General features: G+C 47.4%; 1 protein-coding gene across 7 annotated transcripts in view; it reads left to right on the top strand.

The window, feature by feature from the left end:
* Positions 1 to 19,812, top strand: part of LOC119163486 (complement C3) — a 93,943-nt gene that overhangs the window by 56,134 nt on the left and 17,997 nt on the right. The window contains exons 27-36 of one of the 7 annotated variants that reach the window (XM_037415489.2): positions 635 to 832; positions 3,743 to 3,923; positions 5,260 to 5,426; positions 6,674 to 6,832; positions 8,701 to 8,811; positions 13,454 to 13,559; positions 13,641 to 13,670; positions 14,584 to 14,652; positions 16,243 to 16,314; positions 18,486 to 18,567. In XM_037415489.2, coding sequence (XP_037271386.2) covers positions 635 to 832; positions 3,743 to 3,923; positions 5,260 to 5,426; positions 6,674 to 6,832; positions 8,701 to 8,811; positions 13,454 to 13,559; positions 13,641 to 13,670; positions 14,584 to 14,652; positions 16,243 to 16,314; positions 18,486 to 18,567 — 1,175 coding nt within the window. The remainder of the gene's footprint in view (positions 1 to 634; positions 833 to 3,742; positions 3,924 to 5,259; positions 5,427 to 6,673; positions 6,833 to 8,700; positions 8,812 to 13,453; positions 13,560 to 13,640; positions 13,671 to 14,583; positions 14,653 to 16,242; positions 16,315 to 18,485; positions 18,568 to 19,812) is intronic. The other 6 variants (XM_075873162.1, XM_075873161.1, XM_075873166.1 and 3 more) reach the window with 6 other exon arrangements.

Genomic DNA, 19,812 nt, shown 5'->3' with positions numbered 1-19,812 from the left:
CCGTATCGCCTGTGCACTATCAGTGCACGTTAAACAACACACGATGGTGAAAATAATCGGAGCCTTCCACTATGGCGTCACTAACGATCAAATGTTGATTATGGGACGTTGAACTTCAGATATTGTTTATCCCGCCGTGTCAGGGACGTATTGGTTTTAAATGCGATAATGCTGCCACGCAATGCTGACAGACAATGCTAATCTAATTATTTCCAGTTTATTGTTATAAAACAATGGTGCTTTAACTTTTTGGGGGGCTGAAATCTGTGGTCTGAGCCTTGAACGAGTCTATGGAACCATGCATTTTTGTCATGATACATGTGGTGCATGATTGCAAGAAAGAAGGATGTGAATGTAGCCTTTCCGTAAACCTGGTGCTGGAAACTGTACTAATTTTTGTTTTGCTACAGGACTACTAAACTTGAGCATGAAGGAAGAGGTAATAAGCAAAGAATGAAAAATATGGAAAAAAAGAAAAAGAAGAAAAAAGAAGAATGACAAAGAGTTGATTTGCCTGACTGAATAAACAAATAGAAATAGTTTAAGAAATTGTACATCATGACATTGTACATCGGCATTGTACACCACGACACTAATGCTGAGACGTCTGTCGTCCGTCCGAACATATTGCCAGATGTCGCGGCGCTCAGTGTCAGACACCCCTGGCAGCCTGTTCAGCGAGTTGGGCTTCCCTGGGCTGTCCATCATGTCCGATGTGGAAGACCTGCCAGACATGGACACGAGCGATGATAATATATGGCCCGAATGGATGAACAGTTTCGAAGACAACTCTACCGATCCCGTGGTGGACGAGGCCGATCGCGAGTCCCAAGTAAGGGATCTTTTATAATGCATGGGGAGTGAATTTTCTGACAAGGTCTTGAACTTCCGGCTTGTGAAGAGCGATATGAAAGCATGTTCTTATGGGGCTGAACATGGCGGTTTTTCAAGAAAAGGGTGCTTTGAGGGACAGATTTTGGATGTCCGAAAATGTTGCCAGATGTCTTGGCATTCAGTTTCAAACACTCCTGGTGGCCGATTCAGCTAGCTGGGCTTCCCTGGGATATCCATAATGTCCGACGTGAAAGACCGTACCGGACACCGACATGAGCGATAACATGTGGCTCGACTGGATGGACGGTTTTACAGATAACTTGACCGATCGCGAGTCTCAAGCAAGGAACGTGATATTGCATGGCGAGTGAATGATCTAACAGAATATTAGACCTTCCGGCGTGTATAAAAAAAAGCTAAAACGTGTTCATATGGTCCTGATCATGAAGATCTACCAAATGAAGCCCTGCGCTTAGAAAATGTTAACTAGGTCGAGTACTTGGTACTCTACTATGGCAGAGCAAAAGGCCGCCGGCCTCACATACGTTCAAGTAATAATATTTGATGGCAACGTTCACGCAGAACTTGGTGCCGGGAAGGCTACAGAAATGCGGCCTTCAAATATGCGCCGGTCACGTGCGCATTTGCATGCCTTGTTTTGCCAATAATTGATGCGTGCTCGATTGTGGGCTTGTCGGGGATACGCTGCTTGTGATATGACGATGTCCTCTTTTATGGCACGCACTTGTCATTTCACGTTGACAAGTTTCACTCTTGCTAGACATGAACGCAGGGCCACCGTTTTTACAAGTAGCAAGTGAAAAGGAGCGATACTAGGCACATCGATGAAGGTCCGTTTCCCGGCATGGATCATAGAGAAGGTTTGGTCCTTTATGCAACGCAATAATAAAAAAAAAACGAAAGAAAGGAAGAAAGAAAGAAGGAAGGAAAGAAAGAAGAAAAGAAAAAAAACTGCAAGGAAGAAAAAGGTAAAGAAAGAAAAAAGAGGAATGGCCAAGCCTCACTGGCCCCTTTTGTCGATTGCGCAAGGGCTCCTTAAGTATATCATCTCGACAAATGATCTTATGCCTGCTCTTTAACGAGTAGTCCGAGCAGCATTGCAAAACATATTGCTGTTGCTACCAGTGTCAGCCGCTGCTCACCGTTTGAGAACGTGAAGATTTGAGCTAAGCAACACCGAATTTCGACGTTCTACATCGTCCTAGAAACCAAAGTTGGACAGACACGGAACACTATAGTTAAGCCACGCGCTGGATACGCGAGCGTTATGCTCAATACGTAAAAGAAAGAGCGGAGTTTTATCAAATACCTTAAAAATGGGCGTCGTGCCTCGAGACCTGTGACACAAGTTGAACCAAATTGACGTGCGTGAAGAAATGACGTGGATATGACGTCAACTGGATAGTGTCTCTGGAACAGACAAGTCCAGATTATTCGGTTGGCGTTATGGGTTACGAAACTGCAAGTCATTACCAGCGGCAGCCTTTAGCTTGTTCAGTGCTTCATCGCCGGTAATCGCCTCTGCTTGCCGCGGTCGACTTTACTTGATGGCCTACAAGTTCTATTTTATTGCGATAGCAATTAAATGGACAGTTTCTGCTGGTTTCTTGCCATGGCCGCCACCGCCGTCATTCCCGTATATGTATATGTATGTAGCACATATATAAGGGAAAGTGTGCGCTGGCCTCCTTTACCTGCGGAGTGAACATCGCCTTCCCGCGGCCGCGGTCGCCTGCTCGCACGCTCATCTCGTGAGCGAACAAAGGGGGGAGGGGGGGGCATGGTTGCCGTGCTATCACGGCAACAATCAGCGCGCGCCTTGTGGCTCAACAGCATTGATTGAGTGATTTGTGGGGTTCAACGTCCCAAAACCACGATTTGATTATGAGAGACGCCGTAGTGGAGGGCTCCGGAAATTTTGACCACCTGGGGTTCTTTAACGTGCACCCAAAGTGGCTCAACAGCAGGCGGGAGCTTCTACAGGTTGTGCTCTCAACATGGAAAAACGGTGCCAAGAGTGTACCTGGAGCAGCTGTGTTCTCTTACACCCCCGTTTTGTAGAGTTACGTGAGATCGGATCTGAATGAGCTGACTGCCAGCCTCACTTCGTGTAACATTGCAATATGTCGCTACCACACTCATTGCTTCATCTTTTCGGTGAAACTGATTTTGCGCAATCATTCCTGCCACAATCGCGAACTGCACTCGACACCATGCGAGCGAGTGTACATATCCACCCAGAAAGCTTCTCTAGACACAGCTAGGTATCCAGTGGCTCTGTATGTTTTGCAGGTTCTGTACCGTTTGCCATAAGGCATTCGCGTTAATCAGTACCTTTTATTGCGTTTAGCGCGTCGTTTGTGCGTGAGAAACGCGGGGCACGTTTCAATCTGCTTGCCATTTTTTGCATGACTTTCAAATTTGCTGCTATCGCGTTCATTGCTTCGCCTTTGCTGCAAAGCGGTGACTTTTTATGTTGCATCCCGACATATTCAGCTCTCGCGTGTGTTATTTATTTATTTTTTTAAATACTGCAGCCCTATACAGTGCTAGAGCAGGAACGGGATTCACAATTTGTGCACAAGTGTAGGCAGTACAAGTTTTTATTGCACCTTGCCCGACATATTGTGGGATTCCGGCTCAATTTTTCACTGCTTATAAACAACATTATGTCGTGTTTTAGGTTAATTTTAAAAGTTCAAAATTTTCTTTCAGTAGTAATTCGTCTAGCTCTACTGTTTTGTTATATGATTCTCATTGTAGATCATATTGAAGTGATGAAATTAAGTTACTGAATAATGCGAATAGGGTTACGCAAAAGTTACTAACCCCGCTCTGTAAGTATCCCTTAAGTGTGCGCCTGCGTTCGTTTTTGAACCTCCCTAAGACCTACTTCCAGATACTGGGAAACTCCGCGGAGATGGCCGTCAACTACCTGCGGGAGCACGCGTTCGAGAGTGACGAGCCTTACGTGGCGGCATTGGTGGCGTACGCGCTCAGCCAGTCCAACAGCAGCGAGAAGCACGCCGCTCTGTCGGCACTCAAGGACAGGCTCATCTACGATCCCAGTGAGTAGCCAATCCATAATTGAAGCCGGCTTAAGATTCACCGGGCGAAATTAGCTGCCGCTAGTCTTCCCGCCAATGCTGCTGGCATCACGGTTCATCAGATGTTCGCCATAAAACAGGGATCTTAAAGACGTGGCCCGAGGATGTTTCACTTACTCGAGTTGTTTTGCCACCCATTATTACAGTTAATAGTGCTTTGTTCGAGCAGACTTCAGAGGGAAGACTGGTTGTGATAATTTTTTTTCTGAGCCACCCCGTTGGGTCACTATGAATTTAATCATAATCATATAATGAAAACTCTGTCATAACCGACGTCCCAGAGTTCAGCCAGTGTGGAAATCAATATCGATATGTTTTAGGTAACCAGAGGTTCGGCACTTTTCAGAAAGAACCCATATATGGGATATGGAAAAGGCGTTCATTGAAATGGTCATGTTAGGGGACGTCTTGGTAAACTTTTTTATTTGAAACGCATGCGTATAATTTGATACCGCTGTTAAGTAGATTTCCAGTATAATGCGAAATCTGCCGTGGGGGTCTAATGGTTTTGCCACTGCCCCGCCACGGTGATTTAGTCGCTGAGGTACTCGGCGTCTGCCCCACAGGTCACGGGATCGAGTCCCGGTGGCGGCTGCTGCATTTTCAATGGAGGCGAAAATGCTGTATAGGCCCGTGTGCTCAGATTTAGGTGGACGTTAAGAAACCCCAGGGGGTCGAAAATGCCTGGAGCGCTCCACTATGGCGTCTCTCGTAATCATATAGTGGTTTTGGCACCTCAAACCTCACATATCAATCAAGTGCTATGCCTTGTTCAAACCACGCCGATTGGCTAACAACCCTGGAGATAATCTTAGAACCTTTTGATGTGATTACGCGCACAGAGGTAGCATTACAGATTCTTCTGGAACTTACGTGGCCGCTAGCGATAACGCTGTGATAATCGACGACACATGTATAAATGCCGACGCGCTTCACCGCTTGTCAGATAACCGACGACCGACGCACTGTACACCGATATCAGTGTACAGCGTGCATCGCTTGCTATAATTTGAAGTTTCATACCTGTGTCACACGTTGTACTGCCGATCGCGATTAAGCCTCGTCGGGATCGAATTTCTCAACTGGGATTGGCTGTGGCTTTGGCAGCTCGCGTAAAGGAGCCAATCAAGATCACCAAATTCGAACCGGATCATACTCGATCACGATCAAAAGGGGCAGTGTGACACCGGTATCACTTTCTCGGCCACAAGTTCGGCCAAATGAAGCGTTTCTCCTCCAAGAAGCCTACTGCTGTCTTCGTACACGTCATGACCGCGTGTTATCCTTGCTGTTTCAGTGTTGAGCACGAGAAGCACGGGCACCGAGCCGAGCGCGCTCGTCGTGGAAGGCACCGCGTACGCTCTGTTGACCCTTCTGGCCCACAACGAAGTTGAGACGGCCAAGACGATCGTCAACTGGCTCAACACTCATCGCTCGGCTTCCGGGTCGTTCGCCTCGACGCAAGTGAGTACCACATGGCGCCACACGTTGCAAACGGCGTAACGAACGCGTGGTTTAAGGGCTCAGTCATAACTCTTGATTGCCCATCAGCAGAAACATCAGCAAAGTGCCCCTGATTGCTCACAAATGCGTAGTGGGTACGTCGTTTCTCTGCAGAAGAATGAATGACATGGCGGGTAATTCCTACTTCGTACACTTATCATCTTGCAACTGTACTTGTACTAGCCGCCCAGATGGAGCTTAACGGGATCCAGGAAAGCCGCTGCTAAGAGAGAGAGATAAAGATGCAAGGAAAGGCAGGGAGGTTAACCAGACGCACATCCGGTTTGCTACCCTGCACTGGGGAAGGGATAAAGGGGAGAAAAGAGGTTGCAGAGAGATGAGAAGGTACACACAATCACGAGCACACTCGGGGAGCACACACAGTCTACAGGCGGTCGCTCAGGTTTGTTGACTTTAAGTAAAGTAGCAGTGCTTTAGTAGCTTTCTGCGCAACTGAGGCAGATGCCCAAGGTCCTAGTATCTTCTGCACACAAAATGGTCCGGGGTTCAAGTTGATTCAAAACCAAGCCGCTGCTAAAGATTTCACTGTGACTATGGGCTCCATGTTCCGGCCTGGCTGGACATTTTTACTGCTAATATTACACGCGGCCCTAAATGCATGAACGTAAGGCGTCCCTCGATATTTTGACTCAAGATGTGAAGTAAACAATTACGATAGTTCGAACACTGCTCATAGCATTTTGCATTCAAGTTTCACCTTGAGACATCTTAGTCAAACGCCTGGCGTTGCGCCATCGTTCCGAAAATTCGCTTCAAACACGGCAGCTCAAGCTTACCACTCATCACCACCACCGGGACTGCGCCAACTGCAGGATCTCTTCTGCTTCGCCGACGAACCCGGTCCTGATCTTATCCGCTCACCTAACATTGATGTTGTCTGTCTGTCTGTCACTTAACTTTGCCTACCCCTCGCTTGCTTGCTTTGCTTGCCTTCTCTTGGAACCCAGTTTGTTACTCTTCATGATCAGTGGTTATCTTGCGTTTGCTCTATATGCCTTGCCCAAGGCTATTGCTACCACTAAGTTTCTCATCCATGTGAAAAACGATGTTAAGGGCTACCTGCTGCACAGATTGTGACTGTGTCACTCAGCGATGTCCAAGTAACTCCAATGTGTCACTAACTCCTGATGTTTCCTTTGAGCAGTAGGCATTGCCAAAGAGTTTTTTTTTTTTTCGTTTTGTTTCAGGACACCGTAGTTGCACTTCAGGCCTTGACGGAATTCGCGCTCAAGTCCCGTGAGCCGAATGTCGACCTCACGTGCAATGTTACGCTTAGCAGCCAGCGAAACTTCCAGAGAAGCCTCAGGCTCAAGCGGGACAATGCTGCCATACTGCAACAGCTGGACGTAAGTGTTGATCATGCTTTTCTTCAGACGCTTAGGCCCCGCCGCGGTGGTCTAGTGGCTATGGTGCTCGGCTGCTGACCGGCAGGTCGCGGGGTCGAATCCCGGTTGTGGTGGCTGCATTTTAGATGGAGACAAAAATGTTATATACGCCCGCCTGCTCAGATTCGGGCGCACGTTAAAGAACCTCAGGTGGTCGAAATTTCCGGAGCCCTCCACTACGGCGTCGTCTCTCATAGGTTGGGTTTGGGACGTTATACCCCACATATAAATCAATCAATCAAATCAACTTAAGAGGCTCAGATTTCATATTAAAGAAGCAGGGCGTGGAAATACGAACGCTGTTCTGCTTATCTGAACAGTCCTTTTTTCTTAGCTTCCTAATCTGCTTAGATTTCTTGGGTGAATCTGCGAATTGTCGCAGCTTAGCCTAATCCACTCTACTGCGCGGATCAACGTGTTCTGGCTTGACTATTTCACTTGTGAATAATCTACAGATATCAGTGATGGGAAACCTGCGCCAACTGGAAATTACTGCGCCGTGCTGCTCCAAAAGGGTCCCCTTTGTCTGATTTGTGCCATTGCTGCGCCACAAGGTGGTTGCGGAACAGAAACTAACCGTGAGCGAAACTACGAGACGGTCGCCATCTTGTACGTTGCGCTGCTGCATTTGCGTGCAGTTGCGCTGATGCAACAACACGGAATCGGGAGATCAATTATTCCGAGTTCCGCGCGATTGCAGCGGTGCCTTTTATCGTAGTCGTTGGCAAAGACCGAAGGCGATGTGGCGACCACTGAAAAGCATGGAGTATGGCATCGCCGATGAAAAAGGGCGTGTGAGATAGTGCGGGAGTACCAATCATTTCTGAAAATCGGCAAACTTTTCGAGCTCTCCTCTTCTATGCTCAGGCTTCTGCTTCAGATCCGGCCCACTTGTCCGGATCTAATTGGCGAAAGAATTTGCTTTAATGTGGACACTTTAGGCAATATTTGCTGTGGCACTGTATTTCTTTCTTCTTCAGCGGCGATGGCGCATGTAAAGAATTGGTACTTGGCGATTAATGCATAGTACGTTTAGTATGCATTTAGCCGTGTTCTCGGCCCGTATGTACGTACTAGCGAGGTTTTACTGTAACAAGCTTTGAACGTGTATGTGGGCGTGGGAGGGGGGTCGAAGGTTTGTCGCACCCCCCCCCCTGTCAATATATGGGGCTGGCTTCGCACCCCCTCTCACCCTACGCCCTACCTACCTCTCCAGCGCACTCCTATGTGAGTGAGTGTGCGCGCACGATGCCAGAACTTCATGCTACGGGTGGTGCAATATCCTTCACTGTTTTATGTCTCCGCTTCTGTATAGGATTCTGATTTTGTTTATTTTTGTGCTTATTTTGTTGCCTTGCTGCTTCTGTATAAATGATTAAATAAATTTAGAAAACAATAAACTAAATTAAAGCAAAATTTTCTTGCTCTGCGTGTATCGTGAAAAAGCCCGTGTGTGCTCCGAACACGGAAGTAGGTGCTTCAAAAGCAGATTTTGCGTGCTCCAATGGCTGCTCTAAAGTGATGGAAGGCATTTCACCCACTGATGTCTATTTTGGTCTGTTCTTTTTATTTACCCTCCACTGCACACGATTAGCGAACGCTGTCTGGTAATGTAAAAAGGATTTTTCTCAAAATGTGAAAATAAACTGAGACATAAAGCACTTTTCGTGCTAGCTCCGCGTGCTTGTTGGTGCCTGATTGCTTTCTGCCCAGTAACGGACCAACACTGAAGAACGAAGCACAAGCCGCACATTTCGTACAACACGAGAGCCGTAAACTCGTGCCAGCTAGCTTCTATACTAATCTACCCTCTCTTGATCGTGACGTAGATTCGTGACGTCAAGGGGAAAATGTTCGTGAAAGCCAGCGGCACCGGTAGCGGCCTGCTGTCCGTCAAACTGAAATACAACGTGCTCGTACCACCTGAGCTCCTGTGCAAGGTGAGCTGTTTACTATGTGTGCGATGAGCAGTGCTCTGACGCACGATATTATTGAGATCTAACAGACAGTCATGTCAAAGATAGTATATGAAATGTTATCGGAAGGAATTGTATTGTAAACGTATAGAAATAAATGTGGATGAAGGGATACCTTGCCGTGAACAGGGGCCGAACCTGTGGCGTTCAAATAGTGCTTTCGATGCTTTACCAACTGAGATACCACGGTGGTTATCCCCCTGTCCACTTTATGTGGTTGTGATGCAGGTTCTTTGTTGCTGATTTGTTTTTCTCCCGGGCTGAGCCTCAGAGAGTTTTGTTAATAAGGACAAAGCCGTTCGGTTTCCAAGAAACACACAAAAAGTTTAATTGAAAAGTAAAAAGGCAAAGATTCCTCACAAAACAAAACACTTAATAAACAGTTGACTGGACATGACGAAACACATCTGTAAACACCCAACAAGAACGTTCAAAGTCAGTAACTAAACCTAACGTTCGAAAGGGGCTGAGTGATGGGAGTAGCGCAAGATATCTGTTCGGTCTCACCCACACGCTGAATTCCGCCGACGATGAGCAAACCGGAACGCGGTGATTCCGGCTTCAGGACGCGGGCAGGACGGGGATGAAGGAACGCTGGCTGCTGACGACACGTCGAGAAACCAGGCCGGAACGTGGTGGCTCTGGCTTTAGGAGTGTGGACCCGTCTGTGACGAGAGAACGCAGGCTGGTGGTGACGCGTCAGAGAACCAGGGTCGACCTAGTCAAGCAGCTGGGCGCACAGCTCGGGCCCGGAGCCCGACGGCTGTAGCTCGCCTGCCGGAACCAAAGTCCGCAGGCCCTGGAAAGGAGTTCAGGACCGGATGGCCACGGTCCTTTGGAGCGGGAACACGACGGCAGGAGGCCCCGGCCGGTTGAAGACCTGCAGGCTCGGGTCCTACGCCCGACGGCCCATCTTCAGCGCCCGGTCCGGTGACGACCTTCCGCTTGCCCCGTCTTCTTCGAACTCCCCTTGCTCTGGTCTGCTCAGGCTCCTGCTTCAGCTCTGGCCCACTTGTCTCGTTCTCATTGGAGATTCTGTACTTTCGTGGTACCCAGCCATTGGGCCTTGAAATCTCCGTGGTCTATGATCATTGGTTACCTTATCTTTTATTTTGTTCACGGGATGCCACGCGTCCTCATGCACGCGACATCTTCACTGTCGTCGTCTTCGTCGTTGTCTAGGCAGCACCGCGCGTGCACTCTGTTCTCTTCTGTTTTTGTGACGCGCACTTTCCAAAGGCGCGCACTTTGAACGCGCACCACACATCACATACGCCCCCCCTTTTATTCAAGTTTTTTTTTTTTTTTAGAAAAAAAAACTGCCGATGAGTGCGCGTTCTGCACTACGTCACAATTAAACCACATATTTGCACCACGCAGTTCAACACATCACCGGGCTACAGTTCGCTACATCGTCCAAAGGTCCACATTCGCTAACCACTATATACACACGAAGCAAAAAAATTCTGAACTCAACTAGCGGATCATAAAAATTCCCAAATTAGCCTGTTTAATACAGCCCATTTTTTTTTATATATACCCTATTAGGTAAAAAAAAGAACTACACATCGAGTCAATGTTATATTGCATGTAACTTCTTAAACTGTTCCCATGAAACAGCCTTCCGCAGTCCGAAACCAAGATCCAGAAGAAATCACCAGGAAATCAAACTTGACGCTTAAGTTATAGCGTCCCAAACAAAATGTTTAGTGGCCCTAACCAATTGACAAGAGTGAGGAATTCGACGCCGGTGGAAGAATTGTCGGCCGTAAGCTCGTCTGAACCTACAGCTGCGGATCACCAGACGCCCAACCTCTAAATCACAAGCATACACACTGGAATGGATGTATGCCAGTCGGAAGCGTTGCCTCAAGGTGCGCCAGTACAACCACGTCTGAATGACTTCATGCTTCCCGGGAACGCCTTGCTTGAGCTCGTAAGCCGACAATCGTTCAGACACTTTTAGAGATGCGACCTCTTCAACCGAAGATGCCAGAGAGCACCAGTCGGCGTCCTTCCTCGTACAATGAGTTGCTGGACCATTACTCCCTGCGTGCTCAGCCTCCATCACTTCAGCTTTTTGTCTTGCTCTTTCATCAAAACTTTGAACCCCTCTGCCCGAGTCATCGTGCCTATCCTCATTACTACGTAGAGCTGACTTACACTGCAACTCTACTCTCTGTTCTTCAAGTTTTTCTGCATTTTGCTCCAGTTTACTCATGAAAGCATCATCTACAATTTCTCGAGAACTCAAGCCCTCTCTCTGTATAGGCGAGTTATATTCATCGTGAAAAGCTGTGCACGTAGCACCTGTTGCTACATCCAGTGGCCCAAAACAAAAGGCAGAAACTAGATCGGAGCTTTCATTACGGCATTCGCCGGCGTTAGCTAGATGTTTTATTGCTCCTTCAATGGAGCTCTTCAGAGACAATCCTACCTCTGCATGAAGTGTGCTTGACTTCTCGCAGGTTTTAACACACCCTTTACTTTGAATGGAACGTTCTTGTTCCATGCTCACGAAGCATTCCCGTGCTTCAATAAGCTCCTCGAGCCTTTTAGTTTCTTCACTACCCACCTCCCTGTCATACGCTTGCCTAGTTTCACTCTCTAGCGAAAGGTCATGAGGTGGTACAGGGTCAGCCTGATATAAATTCAAATCGCTCGTGACGTAACTGCTGTCAGAGCACACCTCAGCCACTCGTTCACTCCTCTGTATCCCCAGCTTCCCCGTTCTTGCCAGGGCAAGCTCGAGTCGCCGCTCGAAATCCACCCTCTCTAATTGGAGCTGCTGCTTCTTTGCGCGTGTCTCCAGTTCGAGCTGTTTTTCTTTTTCGCGCGTCTCGAGCTCAAGCTGCTCCTTCTTGGCCTGCGTCTCCCGTTCCAACTGTTCCTTTCGAGCTTCTCGTTCCGCAGCCCGTTGCTCACGCTCCCTCTCCATCCGCTCCTCGTACCATACTCTAAACTCCGCTCCCGTCAGTCCCATTTTATCCGCCAACTCAATTAACTCCCACGTGTTCGTCATCGTGTTAACCGCGTCAAAAAATCTACTGGAAAAACAAACGACTTTGTCCTGTCGCTGCGGACGCCAATTTGTGATGCAGGTTCTTTGTTGCTGATTTGTTTTTCTCCCGGGCTGAGCCTCAGAGAGTTTTGTTAATAAGGACAAAGCCGTTCGGTTTCCAAGAAACACACAAAAAGTTTAATTGAAAAGTAAAAAGGCAAAGATTCCTCACAAAACAAAACACTTAATAAACAGTTGACTGGACATGACGAAACACATCTGTAAACACCCAACAAGAACGTTCAAAGTCAGTAACTAAACCTAACGTTCGAAAGGGGCTGAGTGATGGGAGTAGCGCAAGATATCTGTTCGGTCTCACCCACACGCTGAATTCCGCCGACGATGAGCAAACCGGAACGCGGTGATTCCGGCTTCAGGACGCGGGCAGGACGGGGATGAAGGAACGCTGGCTGCTGACGACACGTCGAGAAACCAGGCCGGAACGTGGTGGCTCTGGCTTTAGGAGTGTGGACCCGTCTGTGACGAGAGAACGCAGGCTGGTGGTGACGCGTCAGAGAACCAGGGTCGACCTAGTCAAGCAGCTGGGCGCACAGCTCGGGCCCGGAGCCCGACGGCTGTAGCTCGCCTGCCGGAACCAAAGTCCGCAGGCCCTGGAAAGGAGTTCAGGACCGGATGGCCACGGTCCTTTGGAGCGGGAACACGACGGCAGGAGGCCCCGGCCGGTTGAAGACCTGCAGGCTCGGGTCCTACGCCCGACGGCCCATCTTCAGCGCCCGGTCCGGTGACGACCTTCCGCTTGCCCCGTCTTCTTCGAACTCCCCTTGCTCTGGTCTGCTCAGGCTCCTGCTTCAGCTCTGGCCCACTTGTCTCGTTCTCATTGGAGATTCTGTACTTTCGTGGTACCCAGCCATTGGGCCTTGAAATCTCCGTGGTCTATGATCATTGGTTACCTTATCTTTTATTTTGTTCACGGGATGCCACGCGTCCTCATGCACGCGACATCTTCACTGTCGTCGTCTTCGTCGTTGTCTAGGCAGCACCGCGCGTGCACTCTGTTCTCTTCTGTTTTTGTGACGCGCACTTTCCAAAGGCGCGCACTTTGAACGCGCACCACACATCACAGTGGTATACATGTGCATTAAACGTGGGAGCATCAGTCAACGCCGCCTGTAGCCATGGCGACGAGTGTGGAACACTTATTCTGCCTGTTTTGCGTCACATAATACGTAATGTTATTATCAGCTGGCAGCTGACCAATAATCTCTCGTATACTATACCTGATGGCACTTGTATTGCTACTCAGAAAGGTCCCCAAAACACCTGTGTTAATTTTCGAAAATTTCAAGCAAGCACTCTCACGTAGTTCATGATTCCGCCGCGATCAACAACGCCAATTGTGGCAATGCTGCAAGCCGAGGGCGAGTCACTAATTCCAATAAAGAATTCCTAGTCTTCTCCGGGCCTTTCGATATCCACAGCGTTGGCCATGATGTGCCATTGCTTGGAGCACATTTAGAGTGCCCGTTTGCCGAAACACGTGACTTGTAATGGCAAATATATTTTTCGATTTCTCGTTTCTTTCAGTTTAACATAACCGTGCGTGCCGACATCCGCAATACGAGGGAGAACAACGCTAAGTCGTATGAGTTGCCACCTGATCTGCTCAAAGACCTGCTCGGAGACTTCAGGAGTGAGTTCTCGCAGCTCTTTGCGTCGCGTCGTTTCCCGAAACGTACAGAATTTGTATACACGTTTTTCTTTTCGATTCCAGGGCGTCGCTCGATAGCATCTTGGTTCCAAAGTGAGTAAAACTTCCTTTTTTTGCCAAAACACCTTCGCTTGCTCATACTTATAAAATACAAGCGCTAAAATGACTGCGACAAATGCTTCATAAGTACGAATCAGTACCTATTAGTTCGTCTTTTCGTTTTGCCTCACTCACTCACTCACTGCCTACCTTATGGCAGCTCACTTTGTCAATTACTTTTTGGTTACTCACTTACTCAATGATTTACCTTTCAGCTACTCACTGAGTCGCCTACCTATTGGCTACTCGCTCACTCAGTCGCCTGCCATTTGCCTACTTACACACTTGCTGCCCTTTTGCCTACTTACACACTTGCCGGCCTTTTGCCTACTTACACACTTGCCGGCATTTTGCCTACTTACTCACTCAATCGTCTCCCTTTTCGCTGCGCACTCATTCATTGATCTATCTTTTGAGAACTCATTCGATCACTTACTTTTGGCTACTGACTCACTCAATCACCGAAGTTTTAGCTACTTACTCACTGGCCTACGTTTTCGCTACTCAGTTGCTCGCCTACGTCACTGGATAAATTTAACTTACTCGATAACCTACCTTGCTGTCTGTTTTAACTCACTGTCCTACCTCATTGGTTACTTGTTCACTCAGACCACTTACCCTACTGGCTTTATACACTCATTTTACCTGCAACACACATGATTGATACTGAGGGCTAATACGTAGAATGTTGTTCGTTGCGTGGTTGTGTATCCACGCATTGCACGTCGTTACGTAATCCATTTATCGTAATCTTGAGTTGTAGAATCCCCGAATAATAATCTTATGAAAGCCCAATTAGGCAACGTTAGCTGTATCGGGTCTTAATTTGTAGACGGATGAGATACTTCGAAGTGTTGGGTGTAAACTTATAAGCCGCAGCAAACATGTCTTATTGCTGTTGCTGCAGGTTGGAGGAGGAAGAAACCGGCTACGCCGTCTCCGTACCGCCATGAGCCGCTGCCACTCAGGTTTTTACGTACGTACTATGCGAGTTGTTACGGTAGCTGGTCCTTGTTGAGAACCACGTGGCAGCTTTTATGAAATATAAGGGGGTTAGCGATTGTGTCGTATGAGAATGCGCGTTGCGGATTCAGTTATGTACTCGTGGCGCTCTATAGGGGAGCGGAGCAATAAACTGCGCCAGTGATGATTTTCCTGCCCTATAGACCACGCATCCCATAATAAGAGATAGGGCAAGGTTCGTATCACCGGCCTTTTGCTTGGCACGAAATAGGTGAGTAATGGTTTTAGAATGTCGCGAGATGGAACAGACAAGCGATTGTTACGTACGGTCTTCCCTTTCACTTTGCCTTGCCGCCGAACCCATGCTTTGTACATCATTCATAACATTCACATCAGTTGACGGATATTACGCTCCGGAAGCATCTTTGCGAGCTAAATTTACACTGATATTATCGATCGCTTTAATTAACAACGTAAGCTACAGGAACATTTGCTGAAGTCTTGTACGCAGAAAGTCACAAAAGCCTTCTCGCAATTGTGAAGGCGCCAGAGAAGAATGCACATCTGTAATTGTCGCTAAACCACCCCCTTCAATGGCATTTTAGTGCGTGATTTTCTTGTTCTTGTACTTACGTTGTTTAGCTCTGAACACATTTCTGCCGTACATGTCGAATTTGGCAATTAATTTTTGCAGCAAGAAATGTTTTTTCAAGGTGGAAAGGAGGTTTATCTCTTTTTATGCATTCTCACGCGTGTCATTGTGTGTGTGCGCGCATGGTTTATGCAGAGAAAATTTTAAACCTTGTGTGGCTGAAGGTGGAAGGGTTTTCACCTTCGAAAAATCTCTCCTTTGGCTTCGCCACTGTACTGGCTACAGTTGCTTCATATAGCGGCGGCGTGCTGTGAAAAATACGTCAAAGTAAGCCAGAAAGTGATCGATCAATAGCTCGGATCCACAAATCGTTAGCAACATTCGAATTAATTTTTGATTGAATAATTGACCTTCCTGGTGGGTGTACTCGCGTAGAGGAGGTGGCGCTCTGGAGATTTCGTGCTGGGGGTTCCTCTTATACGCCTGCAGTGACCACTCAGTCGCCGCAATTCTAGCGCGCAGCATATGTAATTACACGGCCCTATTGTGATGTTCCTGTAACTGCTGTTGACTGAAGACACTTGCTCTGGCCATGCCGGGGCCTAGGGCAAGCACGCCTTCGTCATATCAGAACAAGTGGTCACTGTCCCGCTTACCCTCGAGATTAGCAAGGGTGGATAAAAAGGCCATTCCACCAATCCATGTTTAACTGTATGCACGAGTCAACTTGTTTGAGTGACGAGCTTTTCTTTTTACTGTGTACTTTCGTTGTGCCAAACTGTTGTCTTTTGAATAAAAAAACGCTAACAACGAATCGGAAATACATGCCTCGTTGCACAGTAACAACATCCATTTCCTTCCATAGATTCGCTTTTTTTTCTCAAAAATGTTGCACCATAACGTATGTAGTATTCTAAACAATGCCGAAAGTTTTGAGAATGCTTTCTTCTACAATAGATTCGTCCAGCATCATTGTGTATTTATTGACAAAATTTCGTTTCGTTCTTCTAGATGATTCTAGAAGCAGAGACTATTCACCGGCGAGCCCCTTCTTCCCAGAAGAGACTGGAGGGTTCAATAGTGGTACGTTGACCCCAGAACGCTTTTTTCCCCCTTCATACGTTTCGTTGCATTTCTATGTATTGATTCTGTTGTTGGAGTAGCACCCTGTGATGCCCAAGATGAAGCGCAGAGGTCGAATCAATATTGACATCAATAGGTGTGCAACAGACAGGAATACCCATCGGAGGAGAGAGGGAAGACGAGTGAAGAAAATGTGTGGTGGTTAATTGAGAATTGGCAACTTTTCTACTCTAAACATACGCCGGCAAGATCATCACTTAAGAACGGGCGTCGATTGACATAGAGATATGTTGTCTCTCTCTACAGCTCTGCTCTGTAACAGGTGGGGGTGGTGGTGGTAGGGGCGCTGCCACGCGATCATCCTGGCAGACCTGGCCGGCAATCGCTCCGCCTGAGCGACTCTTTCCATGTAGTTCGGCTCACTATGCCACGCTCAATCCTCTCTGTCGTAGAAAACGTAAGAGTTAGTCAGTCACTTGCTTTCGCATCAACCGCACACCTGCCGGAAACGCAATGCCTTCACAGCATCCGTAGGGGACTCTCCTTTATTCTTACTGTCAATGAATGTCTCTTTGAAAGCAAAATACGCTTCCACGACAAAAGATGCGTGACTTATTTGCATTTAGCGCACAGTGGAGAAGGAGTGCCGCTGACTTTGAATAACGACACAGGAGTGTGTGCTGATATTGCTCTTATTATGTGTAACAGAATTGACTCGGCCCCATCAGCCTTGTGTCCCTGTAAGAGGTGTCTTAAACTCACTTCACCTAACGGGTCACCGTCATTAAAGTTACTCTCCCGCAAAGGCCTGGAAAGAGAAGAAAAAAAGTAGAGGAAAAGGGGAGGGGGCAGGTTGGTTCAACAAAATTTGTCAGCTAACGTTGCCATTTGAAAGAGTGCTACAAATAAATTTTCTAATTTCCCACCTGGTTAAGTACATCAGCTAATTCCGCATGTGAACGCACTTTCTTGTACGTGCAGCAGTAATAAAAAACGCAAATTTGACTACAACTGCAGTAAATGTACCGGTGTGGTTTACTATAGGCGCCCGACACTTGACCGGAGGGCGCGATGGAGCTTTTCTGAGTAGGGTGCCTCGATGTAAGTGTGCATCCAGGCATCCTACATCTGGGCCGCCAAAGCATTGTCGGTATACCGGCGGCCAGGCATGCCACGAAAATAAAACGCTCGCTGAACACATCGACACGATGAGTGTTAGCGCCTTTTTTGGCACGTCTTCAACGAAGGCTTCCTGGGTGCGTCCACATAATCACCCGTGATCACCCTCCCCCTACCCTTCCGCAACTAAAGAATAAAGAGAAATGCGCCCTGACAAGTCTGATTTCGCTGTGTATATTCGCTAGGCTGTGTGTTCTGGCACTACCATCATTGCATTGCAGGGACAAACAGGGAAAGCTGAACTCGTCCGCGATAGAAGCAAGTAAGAGACAGAGTATTGGTGGCAGAAAAGTAGAGATTAGGGACTGAAATAATGGGAAAATGAGGTGATTCGACCTGAAGCGGCGGAGAGATGGAACATTATATACATTGTGCTTTGTTATAATAAGATCGATTCAATCAAAGTTGGTAAGGCATTAGGCGAACATAAAAAAAGTTTTAACTTTCTTTCTTGCAAGCCTGGTGGTACACCTGTCACAGCCCCGTTATAATAAGGACGCCCATAGCATCCAACCATCTGAACCATGCATCCGCCAAACTGCATTACTGGGTGCAGATATATATGCTTACAAGCGATAGCCAAACTCTGCAACCTTCCTGCCAAGCTGTGTCAGATGCTTAAGCGCAGATCTGGTGTACTATTTCAGAGTGATTCACATCGCATGCAGTTAAGGATTGTCGATTAGTAAGAGCAAATGATTAGAAATTTGACCACTAGTGATCCCTCTGCCCTTTAAGGTTAACGCAAGTTAACCGCTACTTTTTTTGTGAAGTTATGTGTATTGGGATATTATTATTGCGCCTCCATGTCCGGAACTACTGGAGTCATTCAGGTAAGTAGATAGAGAAGGTGGTGTACTTAGCTTTTTGGAGGGATGTGCTCTCAGGAAATTGGCTCAGGTAATTTGGTTCAAGTGGTTGGAAAAGTACGGGCGAACTGGCGTTTGCGATTTTTTTCTCATTGAGAACTTTTTTTTCTTTTCATTCAAAAACAGCAAACGGCGATACTTCCGCGGCTTCCGTGCAAGCGACACCGCAGAGCAAGCTTACCTACAACATCGAAGTTTGCTCACGGTAACTTCGTTTTACTTCTTTTAGTAAAAAAAAATGTCTTCGCCAATTTTTTTGAAAACTTTCTTTGCACGCTTTTGTACCATTCGGAAGGGTGTTCAGTCTGATGGAAGGGCCAGTAGCTGTTATATTTAGAGTTAATATGTTGTTAGGTCTATTGCCGTTCACGAAGTACTGTAACATCGGAAACATGTACCACAGACAAGGGCGTCCGCAGAACGTCTTATGCACTCGCAGGAAGGGGGGGGGGGGGCATTGTGCATAGCCTTTCTTTCACTTTTGCGACAGGACCGGCAGGATTATTGTACGGTATAATCTACAACAGGCAAAGATGGCTGGCAATCATGTACGCTGTTTCACATGAATATGCGGTACCTGAGTGTGCCACTCAAGATGTGTAGTTCACTGTTACTGCGTAGAACGCACGCTACTCAATATTCTACGAGGGGGCGGGGATGCTGCATCCCCCTTACCTATTCGACTCCCCCCCCCCCACCTCCCCCATGATTGAGACGCCCATGATTGCCGCAGCAGTTTCTGTGGCGACGTCTTGCGGAGGTTTGTCTATGGACTAAGATTCAGCAACTTCGTCGTATTTCATGCCATTAAAGGAAACGAACGTAACATCCAGGAATCGTGACTACGTTGCAACCATCATTTCAATGCGATTGCGTTAAAGAGCTTATTTCGCTTAAATTCCGGCGTTGGCGTCGCTGGTTGTGAGCAAAAATCATCTCAGGGTCCATGACTGAAAAATAAAAAAAGACAAAAATGAAAAATAATATAATAAATATATACAGTTCGAGTGCGTCGAACCCAGGCTGTACAGGTGGAAAGCCCATAACCCCTAACCACCATAATGCTTGGGAGTGAAGCCCGACGCGGTGGTCTAGTGGCTAAGGTACTCGGCTGCTGACCCGCAGGTCGCGGGATTGAATCCCTGCTGCGGCGGCTGCATTTCCGATGGAGGCCAAGACGCTGTAGGCCCGTGTGCTCAGATTTGAGTGCACGTGTAAGAGCCCCAGGTGGCCGAAATTACCAGAGCCCTCCTCTACGGCGTCTCTCCTAGTCATATGGTGGTCTTGGAACGTTAAAGCTCAGATATCATCATGCTCGAGAGTGCGTTAAAAAAAAGAACGGTATTAAAGTCGTAAATAAATGAAAAAAATATACTTCAGTGAGAATCTAAGCTAGGCCATCTGCGCGGCAAGCAAGTGTTCTACCACAAAGCCATGCATTTTTTCTTTA

Source organism: Rhipicephalus microplus, chromosome 9, assembly GCF_043290135.1.
Source record: "Rhipicephalus microplus isolate Deutch F79 chromosome 9, USDA_Rmic, whole genome shotgun sequence".
NCBI classification, from domain to species: Eukaryota; Metazoa; Arthropoda; class Arachnida; order Ixodida; family Ixodidae; genus Rhipicephalus; species Rhipicephalus microplus.
The sequence above is the reverse complement of the archived record's forward strand: the minus strand, read 5'-3'. Positions and strand labels throughout refer to the sequence as shown.